Consider the following 15,180-nt stretch of genomic DNA (forward strand, 5'->3'; position numbering starts at 1 on the left):
TGTGAGCATGCGGTGTTGGTGGGAAGCGGAAACTGTAGTCTATTCCCGGATTTCCCCAGGCCTCTGAGGCAGCGCACCTTGAGCTGCTGTGATTTGATGCACCTGCATTTCCTGCCTCCTGCTTACCTGGCAAACACGGGTCCGGCTAGCAGTGCCAAACAGATTGTAAAAGCAGAGGGGCTGTGCTGGATATCTGAGCTAACAGAAGTTGTGCACATGTAAAACCACAGCGTTAGAGAGGCTGCGTGTTCAAGTGTGTCCAGGCTGAGCATGAGTGGATGTCTCTCAGCTCAGAGATTGTGGCCTATTTTCGTCCCCTTAGAAGTCAGCCTGGAGGATGTCTTATGTGATGTTGCCAAATACAGTAGACTTAAAACGAATGTACATGTGCGTCCCACTTAACTGTCACCTGTACCCATGCAGGAAAAACTACAGGTCAGTGGTTTGCTATTACGGTGTGTCAGCACAAACCAGAGAATGGAGCTCTTGCTAGGAAGGATGCCCGGGCCTTCCTTGGGACAATGCCATCGGGATCTCAAGGGTGGAGATACAGGCATTGCTACTCTTGAAGCACTTGTGCTCACGAATTCTGTTTGTGATTGTGTGTGCAAAGAGAAACCAGAGCAGAGCATCAGGTGATCACACTGCTAACACTGGCAGAGCGGAGCTGACTTGTCACAGCCTTCTCTGCCTCTCCATAAGTGAGACCCGTCAGGTAGGGGAGAGGGGCCGGAGAGCACTCTGGGTCAGCCTGTGAGCACGCCTAAGAAAGTCTACACTGATGTGAGTTCAGTGCCTTCCAGTTTCTGTTATAAGGTATGAGGCAAATGCATGCTGTCCTAAGCAATTTCAAGCCACTCAACCCCGCATCCCATCCCATCAGGGAAGTCTCGTCATGAGGAGCATTCTGCCTGGAAATGTTTACCTTGTGATTAAAACTATAAAAAAATATAAAGCAAAGGAGTTGAGGGAACAACTCAGTGGTTAAAGTACTTGTACAAGCATGCACACATGAGTTCAGATCATCAGCACGCACCTATGTAAAGAGCCTGGTGTACAATGTGCACATATGTCTCAGTGCTGGGAGGAGAGACAAGCGGATCCCGGGGACTTGCTGCCCATTGGCCCATACAAGCGGTGAGCTCTATGTTCAGCTGGAGACCCTGACTCACAGTGATGGAGGAAGAAACTCAGCACTGACCTCTATTCTCTACGTGTGCACTTATAGGCATACATGTATACATCACACGGTGAGTGTGCATGTATATGTGCATATGTGTGTGTATGTGTACGTCTATGTGTACATGTCTCTGTGTCTATATGTCTGCTTCTGTGTGCACATCTCTCTGTGTGCAGGCAGTCTATGTGTATGCAGGTCTGTGTGTGCATATGTATGTGTGTGCATATGTCTGTGTGTGTGTTTGGTATGTGTGTGTATGTATGTCTGTGTGTGTGGTATGTGTATGTGTAGTGTGCATGTGTGTATGGTTTGGGTGGTGTGTATGTGTGTGTGTGGTGTGTTTGTATGGTGTGTATTGTGTGGTGTGTGTGGTATGCATTTGTATGGTGTGTGTGTGTGTGTGTGTGTGGTATGTGTTTGTATGGTGTGTGTGTGTGGTGTGGTGTGGTGTGTGTGTGTGGTTTGTGTGGTATGTGTGTAGTGTGTGTTTGTATGTGGTATATGTATGTGTAGTGTGCATGTGTGTGTGGTTTGGGTGGTGTGTATGTGTGTGTATGTGGTGTGTCTGTGTATGTGGTGTGTGTTTGTATGGTGTGTATGTGTGTGGTGTGTGGTATGTGTGTGGTATGCATTTGTATGGTGTGTGTCTGTGTGTGTGTGTGTGTGTGTGTGTGTGTGGTGTGTGTTTGTATGGTGTGTGTGTGGTGTGTGTGTGTGTGTGTGTGGTGTGTGTTTGTATGGTGTTTGGGGGGCTGTTAAGCTCAGGGACATCACAACAGGAGCCAGCTAGAGTGTGTAAGCAGTAGATCCATGGTAAAGAACTGAGACCATGAAGTTAATCTCTGTCCTGGTCCCTCTACCCTTGAAACCCCTGAAAATGTCACTGTAGAAACCTACCGCTTCGGGGGATGGTGAACTTCCTAGAGAAATACCTAAGAAATGTTGTCACAGAACCCAGACCTGGTGAAAAGACAGTGGCGGGCACGTAGGAAAGGGCCTGGTGACTTCCAGTGCAGACTGAAGCATGGTGACCTGGACTTGTCGTCAGGACTTCTCCTTAGATTTCCATCCCTATCTACTTGAAGAAATTTAACAGCCTCCAGTTTTAAGTTTAATGTGTTAAAAATAAAAACCAATCTGAGGTGCGAGATACCATATCACAGTTTGGACAGCTTAGCTAGGTCTGGAGCTGAAGGGCACGTCATCTGGGTCACTGCTCGGGATAGCAGAAGTTACGGACATTTAAAAAGTTCCTTATCGCCAGCCATGAGGATTAACAGCTCTTCCCTACTTACTGGCTATTCCTCGGTCTCCATTTTTTCCTCCCTGAGCTTTCAACATGCCATATGGATAGAATACAGGTATCCTAGATTACACATTTAATATAACGGAACATACACACAAACACACACGTGTGTACACACACACACACACACACGCCTAAGTTAGAATTTAAACAAACAAACAAAAAAGAACAGGCAAAGAGGCAAATAATAAAAGACCTCTCAGAGCTGTTAATGTGTTTAAACCAGGTTTGAACCTTTTATAGGTGACATTAAGAATTAAATAAATGATAATTTGTGATAGTTTGTTGCTAGTTTACAAAAAGTGCACTTGGCCAGTGGGACCAGAGGCGTGGAGAGCAGTGTCTCCTGTTTTAACTTTGGCCTCTGCCTTCCTTCTCCATGACCTGCAGTCCAGCTCCTGGGGCCCTGAAGAGACTCTTACCACACAGTCACTTGCTCAGGACCCGTTAGGAGCCTCTTTCAACAGAGTCTCCTTTATCAGAGCCTGGCATTATCATATGAGGAAGAACGGGAATTATCAAAATCAGATAGATGAAGAAATTAAAATTAAAACAAGTACAGATTTTGCTCTTAAATTTCATCTATCAATATTTGCAATAATTCCTCACAATGCATCACATTCTTTTAAAGTCGAACTATTATCTTTAAAAAAAAATAAGAAAATTGGAAATTCTTTCAGTTTTTTTAAATATAATATTTAGACTTTAAAAATAAAAGCTTTGAAAGGGACTTGGGATCAGCTCTGTCTTGCTAGCCCAGCACTCCTTGGGCCTGTGCTTTGACACAAACACATTTGAATTGCAAGAGAAGGGCTGGACTGAGAGCTTGTGCGTGTCACCAAGAGCTTCGCTTCCTTGTCTGTCTCCATTGTTTTCTTTAATCTCTGTAAGTTCACAGCATGACTTGCAATGCATTTGTGTGGGAGTTATTGTAAAATAGTATGCATACACTTCAAACACGGACCAGGTATTGGAAGGCTAGAGAAGATGTCCTGGAAAACATATTGAGGATGCTCTGGTTGAAGTGGGATGCCCAGCATCTTCGGAAAAGATGTCATTCAGTGTCATAGAGAGCCTGGAGGTCCTGAGGCAGGGGGTTGGACTTCTGTGACCCAGAGAAGAGTTGGAAATTATGTAAAGGGGATAAAGGCTAAAGGGGGCAGGATACTGCTCTGGGACTCTGTTGCTCACAGACCCATCCTGAGAAGAAAGTCAGCACTTGAGAGGGTTTCCCTAGCCGGTTGTGGTGGCAAAGGCTGGTAGGATTTGCTGAAGGAGGCAGAGGCAGGAGGAGCGTGAGAAAGGTTCCCTAGCAAATGGAAAGCGAGCAGGCAGAGCTGAAGCCCAGTTGGCAAAGTCAGCCTTTTTGATTCAGGCGACATTCTGAGCAGCGTCTTTGCCGTGAACAGCACGGATGGGCAGAGCAAGTTGGCGCAGAGACCATTTATTTAATATTTGGAAAAAAGGCAGACAGAAATGGCCCACCTTCCCAGCCAGGATGTCTGGAGGAGGAAGAGGTGTGTCTTCAATTCCCATCCCTCTGGGTTCAGCCTGGTGTTGTGCGGAGCTCAGTAATCTCTTCTGACACCTGCAGAAATGCTTTGCAAATTCAAAAGCATCACCACGCCTTCCCTGCTTAATAGGAGCGTGCCGTCTTTAATAAGAGTGTGCCGTCTTTTGCAGGATGGATGGTCACAGTATCATTTTGTAGCCTCATCTTCAACCATCGAGAGGGATCGACAAAGGCCCTACTCCTCTTCCCGCACACCCTCCATCTCTCCTGTGCGTGTGTCTCCCAACAACCGCTCAGGTAAGAGACAGCCCAGGCCTGGGCTTCCTCCGGAGTCAAAGGACTGGCTCCTAGTTCCTCCTTGGGGCACCTCACTGAGACGAGCTGCCTGGCTTGTGTACCGGGTAGTATGTTCTGTTCGGGTGGCAACTCTGTTGGGTAAGCAGAGACTGACAACCAGTCTCAGCTGCACTTGCTTCCTGTCTGTGGAATGTGTCACGTACTCAGTGAGGAAGGGTATGAAGGAAGCCGGCAAGAGTTCCCACACTGGAGTGAGTATCTCTAACTATCTCATACCCAGTTTGCCGGTTACAACGTAAAAATCATCAATAAATTTGCATCATAACCAACTTTAATTCATAGTTTCTCTCTCATTCTGCCAAATCCCCAGCACTTAAACTTTGGTCTCACTTTCTTCCTTTCTAAAGTCATTTATATGATTTCCCCAGTCATTTTCAATAACCCCAAAGATCAGATGGATATATGAAAGGTAAAGAACCGGGCTACATATTAACGTAAGTGCCCCGTTCTTCTCTTCCTCAGAGTATCGGGTCTTAAGCTCATCTTTCCCTGTCTGATGCTTTTTTTTAAACTGGGGAATGAATGAAGAGCAAATAACCAGGTATCCCTGTATCTCTTACTATGACATCCTTCTCTTCCCTTCCCCGCCGCACAACCCCCACTGAGGAAATCTTTGAGGGTGGATAGAAATCTTGGAGGGTGAGATAGAGAGTCTGCCCAGCAGAGGCTTCTGTGCCCCTGATGATGACTGCTCTTAGTTCTTTACATCAGACTTACTGTCTCGGGGATGAGGAAAAGCAGAAACAGAGAGAAAGTGTCGGAGAGTTCAGTTTACCCTCTCCAAGCTCCATGAAAATTCTAGTGCAAAGTGTGGCAGTCCTTGGGGCATTTGATGCAACTGTAGACGAAAGTCACTTGGACACACGCACAGGAGGGGACTGACGCTTCTAACTCTACAATTCTGAAGGCGTAAAAAGCACCTGGGACACAGGAGAGTGGCCGGCCAACTCTAATTAAGAGCTACAGTCAGCCAATCAGGGAGAGGAAGTGACACAGCAGGTGGGAAGGTGTTGGGATATGGAAAAGCTGTCTCTGGAGTAGGCAGGGCAAGGGCCGGCATGAGGATCCATTCAACAAGTGTTCTGCCTTGGTATTTCCTAGGCCAGGCACATCCAGAGACACCTAATAAACATTTGTCCGCATGATTTGATCTTTCCTGGAGCTTAATCCTGATTTACTGGAGACTCAGAGCATCGCCACGTGCAGGGTCTCAGGAGATAATTACACACTTCATGTAGCTTAATAAACACCGCCATCTGTGCAGTATTAGGTTCTCATTTTAAAAGCGTTGGTCAAGAGGCTCCAAAAAGACTGTGCCTTCTTGATTGAGAACACTGACTCCTAAATAGCCAGGTTCCATGCAAGGATACCCAGGACCAGAAGAGGCGAAAGGGCGGGGGAAGGGTTAGGCAGAAGAGAGAGGGTAGATGATTATGTAAGTAAGATCCCCAGAGCTGAGGGGACAGGAGTTGGCAGGGGTGGACTGAGCGCCTCCAAGCTGGGGCCAAGCCCAGTCATTCTTCCAGAAGCTCAGGATCCTAAAGACATGTAAAATGCAGGGTGCTCTCACAGCACCCCTAGTTTGTCTCCAGTCTGAAATGGATAGCAGCCCTTTGAGGAACTTCTGAGTACTTCCAGCTCCGATTCTGATGCATGTGCTTACCTGAGCCCTACATCACTGGGATTCCCCAAGATTAGCGAGCATAGCATAGTTCACATCTCTGCCTCCTGCAGTGTCTGGCACAGAGATTTGCACGCAGAGTTTACTAAACAGGACAGCATCCTGTTGCTCACACGGTGGAGAGCGGTACATTGAGGATCCGAGCTAGCCCTGTGTGTCGCAGCCGAGCAACCCAGCACAGGATGCAAATGATGCACTGAAAGATAAATTGAGTGCTGCCCTGGGGTTCAGGAAGTCAGAGGAAGATGGAAGATTAAAAACCACCCTGGATAAGGTCCTCACATTGTATATGATGTCTCCATTAAGGTAGGAACAGGCCTGGCCAGCACCCCTGTGGCACCCTGCCGTTATCTGCCTTTTCCTACCTCTCTACACGGACTCAGTGTTGAGTTGCTACTAAGCCACCCTGTTAACTCTGGTTTTCATGTTTCTGGTGCCAGTTTACTTTCAAACAGACAAACAAACAAACAAAAATAGATGAAATTCCCCAGGGAGTCCTTTCTGTAATTACAACCCATAAAGAAGTAGCAACATGGCCAGTGGTGCGGTAGATCCCTGTGGCCAGCAGACTACAAGCAGCCAAAATGTAAGGGGTAAGACATTATTGACACAGTCAGACCAAGAGCTGAAGCCAAAATGCCCAGTCAGGAAAAGCAGCGTTCTTTACACACACCCCAGGCTACTTGGAGAAGAGCCTGATGGGTGGTGAGGGTTCAGCCCCCACAGATCCCTCACGTGGAAAGGGCTGCTCCTGTCTCACATAGAGCAGCTGCTCAGCAGCTCTGTGTGTAGGTCAGATTGTATTTCTTTTCATCTGGGAGTTTTCATTGTCAGTGAGGTCTAATGTCCTTTATTCAAATGGCTGGGACCAGAAATGTTTCAGATTTCTCATCTTAAAAATATATATATATATCTTTAGCTTGGAATAATCTCGTATATATCATGGAGCCATCTTGAGCAGAAAACACAAGTCTAAACACAAAGTCTAAGTTATTTTGAGGGCTCTGATTGCAGCCCCTGATACAAGGAAGAATTTGTGGAATTTTCCACTTCGGTTGTCATGTCAGCGCTCAGAAAGTCCCAGACTTCAGAGTGTTTGTGTTCAGGGTTTACAAATTAGGGATGCTCAGACTATCATGGTCCCTTTGAAGCATGTCTAATTAAAAGAAAACTTGAGTGGGGGAGGGAAGGGCAGGAGAATGAACTTGAAAGACCAGTTTCATTCTTAAAGCTCCTGTGTACAACCAGGCAAGGTCTCTGTCATCTCTTCCCAAGAAAGATGACCCCAGGGTAGGTGGTGGGGGTGTAATTCTTAGGTGCTTACCTCCACATCAAGCTGTCCCTCTTATGCTGAAGCAGCAGCTTCAACAGACTGAGGGGGAATGGCAAGGATAACGGGCCAGAAGAGTAAAGAAAAAAATAACGGATCCAGGGACCCATGGTGCCGTATGTTGAACCGAGTGTGTTTGTGAAGTTAACTGTTGATGTGGAAAGCCAGCTGTGCATACCGTGAAATGAGACACAGAAAACTAACCCCTTTCATGTGTTTATGTAGCAAGTGCCCCAGCTTCACCTCGGGAAATGATCAGCCTCAAAGAAAGGAAGACGGACTACGAGTCCGAAGGCAACCACACTGCTTACCACGGAACTAAAGGAGAACACACCTCCAGAAAAGACGCTATGACGGGTGAGCACAGTCACATGAGTGACCAAGGCCATGTCTCCAAACAGCAAGCTGTACCCTGTGTCCTAGAGGGACATTTGAGATTTTGTTAGTTCCAGGAACTGGAAGGAAGGACACACACACACACACACACACACACACACAACACTCCTATTGAGATCATTTCATTTCTTGCCATGATACCAACCTCTTACCCAGCAATGCCCAGGATGCTTCTAGAGAATGGATGGGACTTTTGTCCTCGTCCCTATCTCAGTCAGCGCTATCATCTTCCTGTCCCTTCCGCTGGAACCCTGGGGAGGGCAAAGCTCACTTGTACCTTCTGGTTCCCCTCCCAGCGTGCCTTACTTACCCTGGCTATTAGTGTATGTAGCCTTAACTCCCTGTCTCCCTTTACAGCTCTTTATTGGGCATATACAACTGTCTTCGGGTCTGCCTCTACCCCTGTAGTCTAAGTATCTGTGTAAAACATGGTACACAGGAACCAGGACATGGGAGGCTCCTGTAGGGGTAAAACTGGACTCCCCAAGCCATATGATCTTAATAGGACACTTTAAACACAAGTTTTTACCATGTGAACATAAAGATGGGTCCTTCCTGATGATAGGCCATGAGTCATGGCCTTTAAGAGAAGATCAGGTGTTTGTATCATTGATAAAATTGGGGTGCAAAGGGCATATCCATGAAGAGTCACAGAGACACTCTCATCCCAGTACCCTCAAAAGCACAGGGCACGGGTTGCTGATGTTATTTATGCACAGACCTGCAGGGAAGCGGAGTAGACAAATTGGATGATTTATTAAACGTCTCCAAACCCAGGACAGATAAGATAAATTTTTGCAATAACAAATGTATTTACCCCAGCAGCACTGTGTTCTGTGTGAACCCTGTGCAGCTGCATTAAAGAAACAGATGTGTCTCCTCGGCAGCCCCGGGTCTACATTCTCTCTCCACGTGCAGACCCCACAGAGGCACATGTTACCCTTGACCTCGAAATGCCCCTTGAGTTGGAGAAATGAATTCATTCCACCACCGCAGCTCTCCCCCTGCCCCATGAACAGTGTTCTACTCATCACTGGACATGGACCAAGAAAGTTGAGACTCTGGGTCCTGAGCGCAAGGGCACCAACCGAAAATCTAATGCATACTGATTAGCCTGAATTAGTAGTGGGAGCAAATTCATCTGACAAGTCTAGCTTATAATTATTATTACCCCAGGTAGCCACAGCACTGGAATTATTGGATGACATCATGGTTGATATTGATTGATACCATAGTTACAAGAATAATTGTAAGATTGACTGTATTACCATCATTTAAGTCTTGTGTTGGTCTTCAACTCTCTGGCCAAGTGGAGTCATCCCAGGGGCTTTTAAGAGTAACATGTTCATATCGAAATGCTTCCAGTGGTGCACAAGTTTGCCTATGCATATAGTAAAGTAAAACATCAAGTGTATCATACACCTAACGTCCCTCCGGCCTAGAAAATGGCCAAGATCTTGACAACTCTACTATTGAGATGTATGGAATTCTATAAACCTACTCACAGGCTCAAACAGCTTAGCTCTGACTTGCCTGAGAACTCAACTCAGAACAACATCATCCATCATGTAGACAACATAGAAGAGATCTGAGCTCCTCTACTGAGTTTGTTTATATAAGGAAGTCCTTCCCAAGTCAATGGGTGCTCACATAAGAGCCGGTTGCTATGGATGGCAGTAGCGAGGGTGGGGGAGCTAACAAGAGATGTGGAGGTGACGGAGAGACAGGGGAGGTGATGTGAGGGTCATAATGAGAGACTTGGAAGAGAAGAGGTGGTGGCAGAACAAGTGGGGGGATTGTGACGGTCCTATTGGTAAGGAGAGAGGCAGAGGTGGTAACCATGGTGCTAGTGGTTGTTGTGGGTCATGAAAGAAGAGGATCTGACCCTGCTGGTGACTTTGTGACCATGATAATAGTGGGGTGTTTTAGTAACGGATAGTGGAGACTTAGGTGTTAGCAAGGCTGGAGGATGGCAGAGGTCCAATCTCATGGCAGGGTGTCAAGGGCAAAGGTGAATGTGTCAGTCGTGATGGGGGTGAAGTAAGTGTCCCGAAGGTGCTGGCAGGGACAAAAGTGGAGGTCTGGGTGATGAGCCTGAAGACAGTGATCACCTCCTTCTGTCAGTGGTGTGAACCAAGTCACCGGCCAAGCCACAAGAGTGCCCAAAAAGCATCCCACTGGACTGAAAGGCTGCTTCACCAACTCCTCTGCCATTCAAGCACTGACTCATAAAATCTGTTTTATTAGGTATCCATACCAAAACCAGTATTTTCTTTTCTCATGTAAGATTGAATCCAAGGTGTGTTAGGATTTGGTGGAAGAAACCTCACATGTTTCCATCTTCCTTGGTCCTGAGGCAGCAGTGATGTCTTGCCACTTCCCGGTGGAAAGAGGGTATCTGCTATGGAAGGAAAGGCCCCCTCCCCTCAAAGGCAACACTGGGAAGCTGGTGGTGGGCGCGGTTCCTCACCTGTACTTGTCATCCTGCCCTTGGACCTTTCAAGTCCAGGGTTTCCATTCCAATAATCTCGTTTCCCTCTTCAGATCCCAGAATCGGCTATGCACTGGTGCGTGCCGGATGCTGGCAGCTAGTTCTCTGGTTGCCTAGGAATCTCTTGTGTGCCACCTGATCCCTGATAGCACAGCCTAACTTTTAATGTTATCTGGGGAATCTGTCTTTGCATAAAAACTTGCCTTTCTCATCAGGCCATACCTGCTAGTTTTGTCAATGTCTGTGTGCCTTTTAAAGCCATTCTATTCCTTTCTGTTAGGAATTCAGTGTTTAGGAAGTTGACGCACAGAAAAGAAAGGCACTTCTCTGTGAAGAGCATTCTTGAGGCCCTCCACTTGAGATGTCTGTGAATGTTGTTCACTCTCAACCAGAATCTTGTATGAAGGCAGAACCAATGAGCTGAGGGCAGAACTTCCAACAGAAACATCCTCTACTTAAAAGCCAACAGTGTAACATGGAGAGGAGTTAAAGTTATAGTACAGATGTCTCAGCCTCCTAAAATGTGTTATTCCAAATAGGAAAGATGAGCCTTTTGCCTTGACCATGCAGGAATATTTTTATCAGCATGGTTTTGCTTGGTAGTTAGATAAATGTCCATGGTTCGAGCCTTAACTCATCCATTCTGTAATTATCTCTTGTCGCGTGAAGATCCACAGAGACCAGGCACTATCCCAAAGACACACAAACAGAAAATACAAGACATATTTTCTGATTTTTATGAAGTGTCTGCTCTAATACAGAAGGGCCAGCAGTCAACAAGGTTAGCAATGAACAAGTTCACTGACAAAGTCACATGAGTCACATGATGCTGAGTGTGATGAAGGATTGAACGGATCCGGAGACAGAGGAGACTGGAGACTGGATAGAAAACGGAAACTTTGCGTGTCATGGGCAAAATGGACACATCTCAGCTGATAACTGAACACCAACCAGATCAGGAGATCAGGGAGATGGGAGATTTGCAGGTACAATCTCCCTAAAATGCACACAAACCTGACTCACTCCATGGAGCAAAGAGAAACCATGTCTAAGACTCCATAACAAGAGAGGCTGGGTGAGAAAGGTGGCAGAAAGTGAGGTGGGGACAGATCATGAGGAGCTTGAGGATTATCAAGCAGAGAGAGGGACATAATCCAGTCCATAGCACAGAAGGATGCCCCATGCTGTGGCAGATTGGTGAACAGAGAAGACAGGACGGACAGGATATTGGGACCTCGAGTAAGATTTGAAGATGCAGGAGAGATTGTTTCCATGATAAGAGAAATGGGTGAAATATGTGTGTGGTCAGGGAGCTAGCAGGGGGACACAGAACTGAAAAGGAGCATCTGAGGAGATGGTTACATGAAGAGAAATGTGTTTGGCAAGCATGGGAACCTGAGTGTGACTCTCAGATGCTCCTGTAAGGAGCTGGGCACGGCTGCATGTACCGGGAGGTTCAGCACTGGAGGGGCAGAAACAGCCGTATTGGGAGTGCTTCATAGCCAGTCATGCTAGCCAAGATGGTGGGATGGGACTTCAGTGACAAGGCAGTAAGGTGGAGAGCAAGCGTGGACAACATCTGATGTTCTCCTCTGTTCTCCACACATACCGTTAATAAGAGAGATTAATGCGACACACACGGGAGGCAGATAGACATCCAGAGATGAGTTCTACCTCTCACTTCCTAAGCAACATCTTCCAAGGTTTCAATGACTATATGCCCTTAAGCAATAAGGAGAGCAATGAGTGATGTGAAGTTAACCCTTGGTAGGCTGTCCTGACCAGGCCTGACTGATTCTAAGGGAGTTGGTAGTATGTAAATCTCATTATCCTCAGGTCTTGGAAGCCAGGGATAGTTTTAAACGTTTTTGTGTCCTACTGGCCCTAGACAAGTAGCATTTTCCAGTTCTTTCTTAAACCATGACCTCTTAGTGTACGTCAGTGGAAAAGTACCCTTTATCTGGGCCTGTGACATGTACTTTCAAGGTGACAATTGATGGAATGGGTACCTCTTCCAGAAGCAGGATATCTCCCCTCCTCTTGCCCAGAAGCCAGGCATACGAGAAGATGGAGTGTGGAATTCTGTCTCTGTACCTAACAGGATTGTGAAGCTCCCCATCCCCTCCATTACCGGATAGATACGCACAGGATGTAGAAATGGGGCTGCCGGCATGGCCTTCAGGCCTCCGAGAATAAACTGTCTGAAAGATACCCAAGCATGTGTGTGCACTCAGATCAGGAATTACTTTCTTGTCATTTTCCATCTAAAAGCTGAGCTGCTGATTCAGGCTCCTGCGTGCTCCAGTGCAGGTGACAAGCTTTTATTATCCTTTGGTTTTTACCAGAAAAGAAGGCAATAAAACTTGCAAGATGACCATCTGTTAACTGCACCTGCCCTGACCCCATCCACAGTGCGAACACTATTAGAATAAACTGACAGGCTAGAGGAGTTCCTAGAGTGGCTCCTCTTCTTTCTGAATATGTTAAAGGGGATTCGGGGACAAAGAGGTCCTTCCACTTGGGATGCTGTATGACAAACCAAACTGTAATCAAGCCAGGAACCCTCCTCAGTACCTATCATTCCATCCTCGGAACTGGGCCCTTCTTGCTAATAATCTTGTTCTCCTTTTCCTTTTAGCTCAAAACACTGGAGTTTCGACTTTGTATAGGAATTCATACGGTGCACCCGCTGAAGACATCAAACAGAACCAGGTGACATGTTTGTATTCTTGCTCCTAATGACTTCTGTGGCCTAGAATTCACAATAGTCTTTTCAAGAAGTAAATATACCTCACATTCATCCAAACACATGCTCATGGGGTGGTGGCGGGCTTTAGATAGCCCCCGGCTAGTTCATTGTCACCTCCTGCCTGGCAGTTGGAAGTAGGTGTCACCATTAGCTGCTGTCACGGTTTGGATGTGGTATGCCCCGGGGGTTCATGTGTAGGACCTATGACCTTCAGTGTGGGAGTGTTTAGAAAGGACCTTTAAGAGGAGGAGTCTGGTGGAAGGCTGCTCGAAACGTTGACTCTAAAAATGCCTATAAGTAGTTCCTGTGAGACCCAGAGTTAACTTTCTCAGGAGGTATCTCTTCTAGAAGCAGGATATCCTCCCTCCTCTCCTGGGGAGATTCCAGTCTCCAGGTGGTCTCTCTGCATGTACTGTAGCCAACCTATGCCCTCTACCATGAAGTCATCACCAGGGTAAACCAGTGCTGACATGGCCTTGAGTAACATAGTCTTCTTTTCTTAATGAAGCTGTCCAGCCTCCAGTATCCCCCGGTACTGATGAGAAATAGAATATGGGAGGGACCTAAGAGAAAGCCCCAAGTGCACCAACAACTAAAGCAGACTTATCTGTTGATTGAGCAGGGATTGAGTAGCTTCATTACCCGGTCGCCTGTAATTAACACAAACGGTTTTCATTATACGTGATATTTACCATTTGTTGAAGGATCATTTTGACCATTTCTGTAGGGACTATAAGATCAGAGGCAGGGACTGGGCTTCCTTGATAAACGGTCATAGGTTGCCCCCGCTCCTGGGGTGAGCATCAGAGCAAGATTGGCTCTTTGCAATTTTTCTGCTAATAATCTTCACCAAGGCTTCTGGGGGTGTCTTACTGTCTTGCCACACTTCAGAAAAATTATACAGAGATGGATAACCAAAATGCATGCACCTAATTGCAATGAAAATTGTTGGGAAAGCATGGTGTGTGTGTGTGTGTGTGTGTGTGTGTGTGTGTGTGTGTGTGTGTGTGTGTGCGCAGTCTCATGTCCAAGGAGTTAGGAGAACTCTAAACTGTCCTTGAACTTAAATTGGCTTTCATGTCTGATCAATCACCAGCAAGAAATGTGATCCTTAGCAGAGGAGTTAGCCTCTAATCTGTTTTCCAGTTTATGCACACCACTCTGGAAGCCATCCGGTATTGATTTAACCCCATGAAAGCAATGGCCCAAGTGCCTGCCAGGCATATTGCTAGCAGCTAACTACCCCCCTCTTGTTTTGGGCTGTGATAATGGCAAAAAAAAAAAAAAAAAAAAAAAGAGCCAGTGAATAAACTGGGTCCTAAGCAGTAGGCAGATCAGCAGGGTGGCCTCAACCGTTCCTTGCCAGAAAACATACCCACACACGTAAAGAAGGGGACCAAGTGTATTAGAAATACCAACTTGATTTATGGAAATCACCTCTGTCATTTAGCAAACATCATAAAATTCTGTAGCTACAGGGAAGAATCTTCAGCTTTCAAAGGGGTTTGTAGGAATGAGAGGAATCTCTTGATCTGCAGCCAAGAATACAGGATTAGCCTTAAGTTGGGCAGGTAGAGAGCTCCTCACTGCAGAAGCGACACTTTCCACAGCAGCCTTCCAATCTGTGCAGTTCTGCCCTGTCTGGTAATAAAAGCACACTCTGAAGTAGCCTCAGCATGGTTGGCATGTCATGGTGTGACTACAGGAGCTCCAAAGACTGTCTGTTCCCTGCATTTATAGAAGTCTGTAATGTTCTCAGAAGCATGTTTTTAAAAGTATTCTGAGCTTTTATAAAAATTAGAACTAAGGTTTGCAAAGTGCCAGAGAGCAGACACTTGACCTGGGCCAGGTACAGTTCCTCAGACACATGATTCCAGCACCCAGGATGCCATTGCCCTTATTTCAAAGCCAGCCTAGGCTACATAGCGAGTTCTAAGCCAGACAGGGTCATAGAATAAGAACCTGACCTGCCTCTAACCAAACAGTCACAGTGAAAGAGCAGGCAGCTGCTGACCTTGGGATGCTGGGTCTCCAGGACAAGGCAGAGGACATTGGTGCTGAGAAGTGGGCATCTGTGGCAGCCAAGGACCTATGTGCTAGCATGGTGGACTAGGGCAACAGCCCTGAAGCACCCCTTCTGTGACTCCACAGAAATGTGCCAGACTCCGAGGCACAAT

General features: G+C 46.5%; 1 protein-coding gene across 2 annotated transcripts in view; it reads left to right on the top strand.

The window, feature by feature from the left end:
* The window catches only part of CTNND2 (catenin delta 2), a gene marked incomplete at its 5' end in the record, with an annotated part of 778,908 nt that overhangs the window by 758,320 nt on the left and 5,408 nt on the right, over nt 1–15,180 (top strand). For both annotated transcript variants that reach the window (XM_080933837.1, XM_080933838.1), the window contains 3 exons: nt 4,170–4,296; nt 7,593–7,724; nt 12,893–12,966. In XM_080933837.1, the coding sequence (XP_080789963.1) occupies nt 4,170–4,296; nt 7,593–7,724; nt 12,893–12,966 (333 nt within the window). The remainder of the gene's footprint in view (nt 1–4,169; nt 4,297–7,592; nt 7,725–12,892; nt 12,967–15,180) is intronic.

Source organism: Micromys minutus, assembly GCF_963924665.1.
Source record: "Micromys minutus genome assembly, chromosome: 20".
NCBI classification, from domain to species: Eukaryota; Metazoa; Chordata; class Mammalia; order Rodentia; family Muridae; genus Micromys; species Micromys minutus.